General features: G+C 40.0%; 1 protein-coding gene across 5 annotated transcripts in view; it reads right to left on the reverse strand.

Annotated features, from left to right (window-relative positions):
- Positions 1-13429, reverse strand: part of LOC135481975 (guanylate cyclase 32E-like) — an 82285-nt gene that overhangs the window by 48870 nt on the left and 19986 nt on the right. For 4 of the 5 annotated variants that reach the window (XM_064761775.1, XM_064761771.1, XM_064761773.1 and 1 more), the window contains one exon: positions 2066-2768. In XM_064761775.1, coding sequence (XP_064617845.1) covers positions 2066-2560 — 495 coding nt within the window. In that variant the 5' untranslated portion in view covers positions 2561-2768. Of the gene's footprint in view, positions 1-2065; positions 2769-8164; positions 11605-13429 lie in introns of those variants that run through there. The other variant, XM_064761772.1, reaches the window with a different exon arrangement.

Genomic DNA, 13429 nt, shown 5'->3' on the forward strand with positions numbered 1-13429 from the left:
TTCAACACTTGTTTACCTTTACAAGGGGTTTGTTAGAATGGACTGGAAAATATCTTTCTGGTGATTAGCGTGGTATCAGGTAAGAGTGAACATTACCCGTTATATCATCAGAAGTGGTAATTTCCTGAAACGAATTCTTAGACAAAACCTACGAAATGTGGCACACATGCAGCCTATTTGATGTGTGATATGTTCAACAGCATTTAAATCTTGACCACTGGTGTGGTCAACGCCACACATTTTACTTAGAGTTTGTGAAAACAATACAACGCTAGCTGTTATGGGTATAACACCCTTGTACAAACATGTACTAAAACTATGACAGACTTATAATGTTTTACAAACTGTAATACTATCACGCAAATAGACAATACTATCACGCAAATAGGCAATACCATAACGCAAATAGGCAATACCTTCACCCAAACCAGCAAAAGAAGTAGAAAGTTGAAGTTTGATTTATTCAGCCTCTTATACTTCTGATCTTCCATAAACTTGGAGGGGGTGGGAAGTCGAGTGACGGTGTCATACGAACGCATGGGTGAGTTATAAGTGAGTGACTGAGTGCTTGGAGTGTAACGTCGTACTTAATTTTTCAGTCATATGACGACGAAGGATTCCTTAGAGTGCACGTAATGTACCTCCTTGTTGCAGGACGGATTTCCACCGCTCTTTTATCTAGTGGTGCTTCACTGAGGCGCCTTACCGAAGGCAAGTAAGCCGTCCCGCCTGAGCCATTATACGGATACGGGTGAACCAGTTGTTGCACTATCTCCTTCATGCTGAACACCAAGCGAGGAATTACATCTTCCTCTTTTAAGGTCTTAGGTGTGACTAGGCCCAGGATTGATTCTGGATATACCGCTCCCGAAGCGGACGCTCTACCAGGGTGAGTTATGCGCAACTTTAGTAGAAATGTACAATCATGTCTGACCAGCAATGCACATATATTAATCATGTGGATTAAAAAAATGTCGACATAGTCAATTAGTCTTTGTAAAACTTTAGAAACGCTCCAAATGTAATCTCGCTACAAATGCTATCTTTCTAAACATATCAATATCTTTTCACACTCAGACAAAATTACATCTAACTGCGTACTTGTTTCAGAATTCTAAATATGTTTATCAGCTACAACATCGACCAACACTGAGTTTCTACAGTTTCCAGCCGACTTCTGTGGCCTCATTAACTGTGAAAAGGTTTATTAAATTTCAAGACATTCCAATAAACGGTTCGGGAGAACAGAAATTTTATCCTAATTTCCTGGTCGTAATGGCGGATAGATAAGTCAGCGATGTGTGGCTTTTACAGATCAACTGTGATCTGCCGTTCTCACAGAGCAAAAGAGCTGTTTTCAGTAAGAAAAAATATTTCGAACTTAAATAATAGGCTTTCAAAGCTTACCAACGGTAATACAAAACTATTTTTTGCATTATTTCAAAAATGAAATTTACTTTAGGACGCAGGATGCTCTTATTCTTCCCGACTACTACACTCACCTGCACACATCCATCCGGTCACATCATGGTAAAAGAAAGGTCTTCCAAACAACAAAAAGGTCACAAGAAGGCCGGAAATGAAGCCAGTCAAAGCTGGGCTTGAACTCACATCTACTTTGACGGTGAAATTATTATACTGCGCTTGTAAGCGAACCACCCGAAGGCCCCTCGCAAAACATTAGAATCACTAAGATACAAGTCCTGCGCAAACTTTGTTCTAGTGTACATATTTCTTCATTTCTAAATAAAGACTTCCGTTTGTACAAAACGTTTGAATTTTCACTTAACTGTAACTTCTGTAACCACACTAGAAACTTACACTTTATTAAAAAATCTTTTACAGTCTTATGCTAATATTTTAAAATAGTGGGAAAGGTTAAATGTAGAAAGACATATTTTTGTTTATACTGGATCAAGTGAAATTGTAATATCGGCTAGCTTTAATAATCAATTTCTGGATCTACACTGGTGCTGGAAGGAACATCAATGCCATAAGACACTACCCTTTATGAATGTTGTAAAGGTGTGTCAAAATAACGGACTAAAAACAAAGGTGAACTTACGTATGACAGCATTGGAACTCTCCAGGCCGAGGCGACGACGGCAGCCACGGAGCAGGTGCCCTCTGGACCTATGAAAGCCACGGTGTTGTTAGAGTACATCTGCGTCATCAGCCGAATTCCTTCCAGTTTATCCGAGTGTGTGTCCCGCAGTTCATACACTAATTTCACACTTGGCAACATGTTTTGCTTTTCAATGTCATCAATGGCAGCCTGTAAAGCCCCAGCAAATCGGTTACTCACAGCGCGGCATTTCTTGTGCTGAAAACCCTCTACAATTGGATTCCGTTTATTATCACCACCACATGTTAATGCCGGTAAAAACCCCAGCTTGACTGTCTTCCTTGGTGATTCCTGGCATTGTACTTGCTCAAACACTCCGCTTAAAATCGGGAGAAAAACAGTAATACAGACAAAAAATCTCTCTGGTTTCTTCCTCCTTTCATGACCCATATCACCGGCGTGGCTGCTCTGTATCCTTTGTGGCAGACTGAGCATATAGCGTATATACAGCCCCTTCACTACAACGTGGATGGTATACTTTCTTGGACATTTCCGAGTGGAACTTCAATGAAGGCACAGGAACGAGCGTGTCCTTGGCAAATACGACTCTCCGGGGAAGGTGAAAGCAATCTCTCTCCCTGGCGGTGTCCCATTTGACCCGGCGCGTCAGCTCAGTCTCATCTCCGTGCCTGTTTGCACATCTCTGAGTGATACAGAAACAAGAGGTTAGCTCAGATGTACATATAATAGGTAACAGTGGGATAAAATCGGTGCGAAGTATATCCCCAAGAAACATCCAGATATCACGCAGCATTAAATTTTTTAATGAATTAGGTCTGTATAGGCAGAATAATAACACTGTGTCCTTATCAGGTGTTCTTGATAGTTATGCCCCAAGTACATTAGTGTGAAGAGAGATAAGATTTTCAAATATTTTTCCTCCTGGCCTAAAATGGAGCAGACATCACCAACAAAGCATGTTTCTAGTTATCTACTTTACATTATATTACCCAAGAATGCCCAATATGGACTATTTTTTTTTACGAAAGTGCTTAACTTCATAATTATGAAGGGCATAATTACTGTTTCTTGCGAAGGGCTTTTACAATTACCCATCACTTAGGATTACATATGCGCAATTCATGATTGGCGGATAAGCAGGTAAAACCTATAACTGAAACCAGAATACTAAAACGGAAATGTGGAAACGTTTACGGGCTTGAACCTCAGCCATATTAAATGGTTGCAGACATTTCACTAAGTGGGGTATTAACATGGCTTTAATGATCGTCAACATTCTGTTATGTCAATGTTCAGGAAACTGATTACCCCTGTGTCTTAGAAACCCCGTCGTGCAACCAAGAGAAAAATGTTGTCCTAATCAGAAGGTGTTAGAGTGCTAGTGAACAGACTCCAAATGCTTTTCATCTGCTGCAGCTGTAGTGATGGCAGGGAAGGGGAGTGGGGGGTGGGGTGGAGAGGTAGTAAGATGTGATGGCAGGGAAGGGGAGTGGGGGTGGGGTGGAGAGGTAGTCAGATGTGATGGCAGGGAAGGGGAGTGGGGGGGGGGGGGGTGGTGAGGTAGTAAGATGGAATAATCTTAAGGTAGTACGGGTCATGGTCGATTACTATTGGCTGACTCTAGTATATCCCCTACATGAACTGACTATATATTTATTGTTTTTTGGCCGACAATGTTGTCCTATTATCTGAGCCTGCACAAGACTTGAAAATAGTTTAAACGCATTAAATGAACACAGTAAGAAATGGGTCTAAGAGTCAATGTCTTCAAAACACAGTTATATTTAGACATGGTCGTCACATTAGACATTTTGAATAATGGTATTGCAATGACATCTTGATAGAAAATGAGGAAGAGTCTAATTATTTAGTCATATTCCTGTCATCATATTGTAAATTATTCAAAGCACAAACAGATAAAAGCTCTAACAGATAAAAATTCTAACAGATAAAAGCTCTGAAAATGTGTTCTTTTCTGGCTGTAAAAATTTGGGTCTCGAAATTTGGGTGTGGTTTCAGAGCTATTTGATACATTTGTCCGGGCAACGGCTGGCTATGGGTTGTGAAGACTGGAGGTTTCGTAAGGCTTCTGCCCTGAAACGTATCCATACTATTTTTAAACAAGTGTTAGGGGTCAATATGTCTACATTAATGTATGTATATGCAGTGAACTGTAGACCACTGTACTTTCATCGCCTAACACAAATTGTAAACAAAATTTCTGAAAATAATTAATTCAGAAATGTGATTTTGAAAAATGTATCACGCCTAATTATGGAGATGTGTGATAAAGACAGCATAATTTGGATGTTAGATGTAAAGGGTACTCTATGTAGATGTGGCCTCGGGGATGTGTGAACTGTGTGGATGCCAAGCTATTAAGTAAAAAACTTAAACAAAGATTATGTTTGCCCAATTTGATACACGTAAATTGCTTCTTTATAGGTATATAAAATGTGGTGTCGACTTTGAGGCTTATTTAGATAAAGTGAAAAATAATAATCACACAAAAGCCATGCATAAATTAAGAAGTTCACCCAGCCTACAAAGAAGAAAAAAGGGACGTGATGTATTAGCAGGAATTATGAGAACGTTGTAAAATGTGTACACGTAATAATGCAGAAGACGATAATCATTCTCCATTTATTTGTCCGTTCTGCGTTTCTGTACGTACTAAGTACATTAACTGATACTTTCGGAAGAAAAAACTGGTTGTACTATTATCTTCTAAATTTAAAAATACTTCGTGTTAAAACAGCCCGATTAATCTACGATTATTTATTTTACTTGATTGGTGTTTTACGCCGTACTCAAGGATATTTCACTATACAATTAGCATTATGGTGAGAGGAAACCGGGCACAGCCACGTTCATCTGCAGGGTGCTGTCTGACCTTGACACGTACGGCGGAGAGGAAGCCATTATGAACAGGACATCAACTCACGGCGACCGCATTGGTGGCAGGCTCCTGGTTCATAACGCTGCGCTAGCCCGCTAACCAACTGAGCCACGGAGGCCCCGATTTATCTATGAACGGTTTAAGTTACGCCGGGCCAATGTTTACAACACATTTTATATGTTCTCACACCCTCAAAGCACAGTATATGTGCAACAATCTATGCCACCAACCTCTGTATATGTCTGTATCTGAGAGACCAAAGTACATTTGCTTAGGTCATTCATTAAAAACAGAAATTGAACTGATGTGGGAATAACGACAGTAGGCAGTAGATCCAGAGTTTTGACAGAGCTTCAACAAGGGTAACACTGCATCCGCAGTAGTCTTACCTGGCAAATGCCACCTTTCACAAAATGTAAATTTCCGTCTTCTACCTTAGCGAAGCTAATGGATGAACGTACTGGCGATTCAGATCAACAGTGGCTAGTGTCAAGCCGAAGGACAGGTTTGCACACTTACACAACAATAAATATGGGATATTCTTAATCCTCAACAAGTCGGCGCCTAGCATGTGTATTTCCACTTCCCTCAGATGCCATTCACAAACCTCCTGCTTTGCGAGTACTCTGTAAATTAGTACTTCTGTTTGTCCAGTGCATACTGTATTACCGCTGAACGTTTGTTCACCACGCAAAGGTGAGTTCAGCCTGAATGAGGCATTTTGACCAACACTCCGAGTCTCCGTCAAACCCTCGGTCATGGGTCGGAGACGATCAAGAGAGCGAACAAAAGCTCAAGCTTCACAGGTACGCATTGACCGCTTCCCCCCACTTGACCAGACGAATACGAAATGTAGTATCCAATACGCCGGCGAAGCTGACGTAATAAATTCTTCCAGGAGATACACTATCATTTTGGGGAGATTGTCTTGTCAGAAAGCCACCGTCTGTAACAGTCAGCTTGTTGAAGAATACTCAAGTGGGTAAAAAGGGTCGATTTGTCAATTGATCAGTGTCGTCGATTTGTAAGAAGTATAAAAGTGATACTCACTTGAGTAACTTATACATGTACATGCCTGTAGCACTTGTGGTCAGTGAGGCCCGGTATCAATCGTACAGACAATGCGTCTCATTATTCAAGTCAAAGTTTGGTCAGAAACCTTGAACGTGACGATATCATTCATCATTACGTTCAATGTGCAATCCCTGGGACACCATAATGACGTCAGCAAGGTTTAGCTCTAAACGGGAATTTCGGCGAAGTGAGAAGATGTTGATAAAGTCTTGACTGACATGGACCACTTAGGAGATGAAAGTCTCCAGTCTTTGTCTATTCCATGTCCCCTGAACCCCATCGTCATTGTTATACATATAAATGCGGGGCTATTGGACGACGGCTGGACAGTAAGAAGAAATGTGAAGCTGATGTAACCCACGCCACTTCAGATTTATCGACTGAAAATGTCAAGCGTTCTTTTCCATAGAAGCTACATTTGCATTTTCAATTTGTCTCAGCTTTTCTGTTTTTCATCTGCTTACTTTATTGTAACATAAATGCTGCAACGACACGAAGAAAACTGACTCAGTGTTATACGAAAGTGCTTGAAGGCAATTTTGTCACTGTAGAGGAACTGTATTGCATGAGTACCCTGCTTCGCAACATGGTCAGACAAACAATTTATGTATGTCATTCAATAGAGAAAGTATAATTCTTAGGGTACAACATCAGATATACCAGAGAGTCGGCATTTCTTTGTGATATACGGCCTCAGTGAAAAGTCGTACAAGGGAAGGCCTGTCAGCAGCCAACGGATGGTCGTGGGTTTCCCCGGTTCTCCTCCCAACTTAATGCAGGCATTCCTCTCAACTTAATGCTAACCGCCCTGGGTTAAGTGAAATACTCTTGAGTGCGGCTTAATAAAAAAATCAACCAAATCACAGTGAGAAAAATACGACTACCATTCACGTTTTGGTGACAGTTCAACACCTATCAAGCTTGAACAAAGAAGAGCCTGTCAAATTAGAAACAGAATGCCACAAATCGTTGTAAATAATTTTAAGTAGTTCGAGGGTGAAGGTGGGTTAGCGTCCCTATATATATGTCTTGCCAGTGAACAGGGTAAGAATCTCAGCCTGCGCTGAGTCCACATTTACACCGTTAATGCTCATCTATTGAATCGTATTAAAGTAAATTAAATACAGCGCAATGAACAATACACTTCGCAAAGATTCACAAGGCTATGGAGTGCGATAACAGTGTTTAGGTTGAAGTTTAATTCATACCATATTTGGCGATCATTTGACAGTTTACAAGTCCCTGATATTTGGTCTCAATGACAATGACCTAGTTCACTAGTCGGTGAGATCGGGTCTCAGTGATTAAGACACAGTTTACAAGTTGGTGACATCTGATTTTTTTTTTTTTTTTTTTTTTTTTTGATTGGTGTTTTACGCCGTACTCAAGAATATTTCACTTATACGACGGCGGCCAGCATTATGGTGGGTGGAAACCGGGCAGAGCCCGGGGGAAACCCACGACCATCCGCAGGTTGCTGACGGACCTTCTCACGTACGGCCGCCAGCATGAGCTGGACTTGAACTCACAGCGACCGCATTGGTGAGAGACTCCTGGGTCATTACGCTGCGCTAGCGCTTTAACCGGCTGAGCCACGGAGGCCCCTTGGTGACATCTGATCTCAGCGATTACGACACAGTATACAAGAGGGTGAGGTATGGTCTCATTCATCATGACACAGTCCGTAAGATCTGGTCAGTGAGTATGACATAGTTTATAAGTCGGTGAGATGTGGTCATAAAATTATAACATTAAATATATATATATACATATATATATATATATATATATATATATATATATATATATATATATATATATATATATATATATATATAAATGCAGTCATTTTTATTGTTTTATGCTGTGATATCAACACAAATGCTGTGTTGTTATGACATCTAACATACAATAACGTTAAGACAATGAAAGGCGAGCTGGTGTAGGTCATTAACATTTTCTATTTGTCTATCATGAGGGACTGTATTGACAGACGGGCATTGGCCATATCTAATAAAGCTTAACCATTTAACAGTAAAGTTGTTCTCCCAAAGTTCTCTGCAGATTCAAATTTCTCATAGCAAAAAATAATAAAGAGGACTTACCCGTGATAAGAAACAACATAGGAAATGATTCCCGGAATAAATAATTTTCCATTGGTTGATCAAGATATATTTAGGTGGTCTCTGTTCTATTTTGTCCATATTTAGGTGGTCTCTGTTCTACGTTGTCCATATTTAGGTGGCCTCTGTTCTACGTTGTCCATACTTAGGTGGCCTCTGTTCTACGTTGTCCATATTTAGGTGGCCTCTGTTCTACGTTGTCCATATTTAGGTGGTCTCTGTTCTACGTAGTTCATATCAAGGATGGAATATGTCGTCCAAGTGAAAAGATATAATACGAACAGCCTACACAGACACAACGATGCGAAAAGACCATAACTTTTTCATGCTTCACGTACAAATAAGTGAAATGCAGGGCGCTAATGTGAGTGTGCGCCAGGAGCCCAGTAGCCTACGTCGCAGAAAACGATAAATTGCTGGCGGAGTCCTTAAACAGAAGGCCCCGCAAGAATATTGAAGGCATCCACGAAATGTTCCAAGACGAATGGCCCAGCGTGATCGCAGACAACACTGTCCCTTTGTTGCTTGTTAAAATGTGGACAATGACGGATTGTTTACAATTTATTGTTAGTTTTAATCAAGGGTTTCCTGTTGACACTGGGGCACGTGAAATAATTTTTATCACGCGATGGCTGTCGATTAACAATGCCAATGCACACAGAGGAATTTCTGAGTGGGTAGGGAGTCTACCAGGGCCAGTAATTAGGACACAACATGCAATACCGCAGTAGTGTGACCCGAACGTACAAGCTACACACTAGCATGGCAGCCATACAGCAAGAATTTTCCAAAGATGTAATTTCTGGAAAATGACAGCATCTTGTGAGTGTTGGGATCTCGGGAACACACCCCAATTGTTTGTAAATTAGGAGAATATGTTTAGAAACAAAGACATTGTCGGTATATTACTTGGATACAATGCCCGGCAAATCGAATCGAAAATCGAAAATCTGGGGACACAAATACCTGTAACTACACTTCCACACTTGTATTTAATTTGACAAATATAATTTTTGAAATATCAATGGCGATCGATAATACGACATTTGTTTTATCCATACATCCAATCTGTTTTCTTAGCGAGCATAGATTACACAGTGTTGGATAGCAGAACTGCATCGAATTCTTTACCACTGCGTTATACCTGCAACATGGATTTACTTTATCGATAATATCACGTCTGTCAGAGTATTTTAAATTGATAAGAGAAAATATGTAGTCTGTTTGGCGTGTCCCCATGACATGGCGTGATCACCCTGTTGCGGGCATTGCCTTGCAAACACCCTTCACAAAAAATAAATCTCGTCTATACCACCGTTTAAATTGCGTATAAAATGGCATCACGTTGACTGAAATATCATTTATACAAGTCACTTACAATTATTGATCTTTATCATCAGAAAATTTATAGCTAATAATCAACTGAAATTAGCACGATAAGAACTGTCAAAATTCTGATTCTACAAACGTCTTTCAATTTGCACCTCCTTTCGCAGTTTATTCTCTGGTCTAATAGTTTGTGCTTTTACTTAATACAATAACTGCAAAATTTCATCAAAGACCGGTTGACTGCGCACATGCCAGGAGTCCAAATGTGATGAAAAGCACTGTCTGCTCTCAAAGTATCAAGGACGTTGATACAGACTTAAAAAATCACCAGAAACTGGACCATGATTACTGAAAATGCGATTAACTAAAATAGCCTAACCGGAAAATTCAACCACTGGTTATTGCGAGAAAGCTTGAGTGCATCTGGTTGGGTGAATAAATGGATATGTTGTGGAATCCACCAAATCATACCTTTTCGCTTTTTTCTTTTAATCCAGCTTTCAATCTTGAAAGTTAGTTAAGCAAGCAGGATAATGCATTTCCGGACCGGTACTGAGCCATCCGTTAATATGATGCCTCATGGATGATGAACCCGTGTAAATGACACTCTATCCTCTCCCAGCACTCTTCACCTCAGCACGCGGTTGCTGTCAGCTCACAGTGGTAAAAACTAAGCACCAATAAACTCTACCAATTACACTCAGTCGAGCTTGCTCTTCCGCATTCAGAGGTCTAAGTGAGGCCGTTTTGAGGGCTTGCCCCCAGCTTTTAAACACGGACGCGGAAAAGTGCTGCAGAACAAACTTGTTACACGGCGAAAATTACTGCTGATTTTCAACACAAAGTGCCTGGTATTTTCAGTGCCCCAGATCCAACCAGAGTATGGTATCAATACCAATTTTAACTTACATCGAGGAATAGGAAATAAGCTGGAACAAACATATTGAAGACACATTTCGTCGTCATATGGATGTTCCAGTATCTCCTAAAGCATTCTAATTTAGGAAATTGGGTTAAATAACACATTGGTGAGCAGTCAGTAGGTTTGTGGGTTGTACAGCGTGCTTTAAAAAACCTGCATATCATCCAGAGCAATCTTACCCTACAAGGACACTTGTTTACAAGTGGATCAAAATTGTATATCAAAACAGATTACTCCATGCTTTTTCTGCCTCTACGGATGTAGGCTGGGACATGGTCATATCACGGCCCCTCCATAAGTGGCTGACTAGTGCTGCATGAGAACATGTCATGCTATTAGATATCCATGAAGGATGAATTAAATCAATTTGTGTGGGTTTCCTTACATTAGACATTGCAAGCAACATACCTGTGAACACTGTCGACATTACAATGTGAACACTGTCGACATTACAATGTGAACACTGTCGACATTACAATGTGAACATTGTCGAAATAACAATGTGAACGCAGCCGACATTACCAAGTAAAATGTTAATGCATACATGTGTAAGACTGAAATGGTTAGCTTGTCAGGAGTGCATGTTGCGTTTCACAAGCGGATAGAGGGTAATCTATCTTTACCATTGTTAAGAGTAAGACTGAAATGGTTAGCTTGTCAGGAGTGCATGTTGCGGATAGAGGGTAATCTACCTTTACCATTGTTAAGAGTAAGATTGAAATGGTTACATTGTCAGAAAATGCTTGCCACCCATGACACACGTGGTGGCGACAATCTACCTCTGTCAACCTACAATTAAGAGCACACCTCAATACATCTCTCTTAGGACAAAAGTTGCAATACGTAATATTTCCCTTATCACAATGAATTTAGGATAATGATAGGATATTCGGCTTTGATACGGCAATCTATTTTACTTCCATTATCAAAAAGAATTCCACAGGTCAGCCCAACCGTTTCCCTTATTAAGGGTAATTCCAAAAGACAGCCCACCTGTTTCCCTCTATTGAAGCGAATTCTACAAGGCAGCTCAACTGTTTCCCTTATTAAGAAGAATTTTACAAGTCAGCCTATGTGTTTCCCTCATTAAAGGAAATTCCACAGGACAGCCTACCTATCTGGCTTTCTTATTAAAGGAAGTTGCACTAGTAAATCTATGGGAATGCGACAAAGTAGGTGGAATACACTTTCCATATCAAAAAGGAATTCGGCATGACAGTCTATCTGTTTTCTCAGTCTATCTATTTATAAGACAATACAAGACAACCTATATGATTTGCCAACCTATCGAATATCTCAAAGTATAGCATTTCCCAGCCAATCTAAATTTCCAAACCTATTTCATTCCCAACCTTAAAGGATGGGTTAATTTGGAATGAAAAACTATTATCAAAAATATCTTAAAACAAGCATAAATTTGTTTTCAATCTATAAAAGGTTTGAATAGACGACAAGGCTTTAGCATGTTACCATTAATGAAATTAGGCTCTATGACAGAAAAGGTCTAGCACTTAAATTAACATATCAAAGCTCCACCAACTAACCATTTAGTTTACCTGTACCTGTACCTGTACCAGTCACAGGTTTGAGGGGTATTGCTTCTTCTACCGTCAGATTTTGTGGTAATTTTGAACTACTTCCACATGATGGGACGTTGCGCGATTACCATGTAAGACACCTATATGTGTGCATGCATGTGTGTGTGCGTAAAGGGGTGGGGGGGGGGGAGGGTTTTGGGTCGAAGGAGGTGGAGGTATGCTGATCAGTTTGCCTCAGAGTGAGTTGTAGAATCATTCAGGTTGTCATCGCCGGATGAATTTTGCCGATGTCTCAGTTTGCCCGGAATTAACAATAACATTGTTTGTTTGAAAATATCTAGTCAAAGCCAAAACGGGCTAATGATATACACGTATAACAGCCCTTGTCTGCAAAAAAGGATATATAACTAAAGCCCGTGGGCTGTGAAATGGGTCTATTGCTCTTCTTCTGACTTCTCACAGTAGGGTAAGAAAAAAATTCATGTCTGCAAGAACATAAAAAACAACAAAAGATGACTATAAATGCAAGAGCACAGCGGAAGAACTGTGAATTCGTTAAGAATATGGCGCACATGTGTCAGAGAGTAAAGATTTTCGAAATATCTTTACGCCAGATACATACAATGTTCGTTCGCGATAACAATTTATGTACAATTGTTCATGTAAACTTTAACAATTAAGTCTTCTTAACACTAACATTGCACATACTTCTCAGAAACTGCTAGCCCTGATAAAAACTTTAATTGCATAATGACTTCATGCAGACAAAAGAGATCGCTTACTGGGCAGAATACCTGCGAGGTCCAACAATCGCGTGAATGCTTCACAGCTGTGGACATCACAATTAGTTTAAAAATACACACACTCAAAACTGGCTAATCTGTCCAACTTTTTTTTTATCTTTTTCAGAATTATGTCCGAATGTTCATCACATAGCAAATGTAATTAAGAGCACATTCCACAAAATTCCACGAAAAACGTCGTATAATAAGTTTGTTGGCATCCACACGGTTGAGAGGATCAATTATTGGGCAGTGACCCATACGGTCAAGGTCAAATGGCATATCTGCCCTCTGATAACTTCCACATTACCAGTACAGGTATTCTGTGGTTATTTCCACCGTTTTGATGACTTCCTAAGCGGTTGACAGCCGCAAGGTAGGTCTAACTATTAGCAGGAGCTGCTTAATACACGCATGTAGGTAACTTTACATGTATGTAGGTAAATATTTTCGTTACCTACGCTACCACAGGCAAACAAGGTACCGACCGGTATGTGACAATTATCGTCAAGACCCTCAAAATAGCGCAAGCGCATTCGACAACATTTCATGACATAAAATTTAAAGAATTATACATGAAACCACGAATCCAAACATAAATGCAATTTTTATTCAATACATAATCATTACATATAAATCCCAACAAAATAATGAAGAAAACATCACGAAAGAAAGC

Source organism: Liolophura sinensis, chromosome 1, assembly GCF_032854445.1.
Source record: "Liolophura sinensis isolate JHLJ2023 chromosome 1, CUHK_Ljap_v2, whole genome shotgun sequence".
Lineage (NCBI taxonomy): Eukaryota > Metazoa > Mollusca > Polyplacophora > Chitonida > Chitonidae > Liolophura > Liolophura sinensis.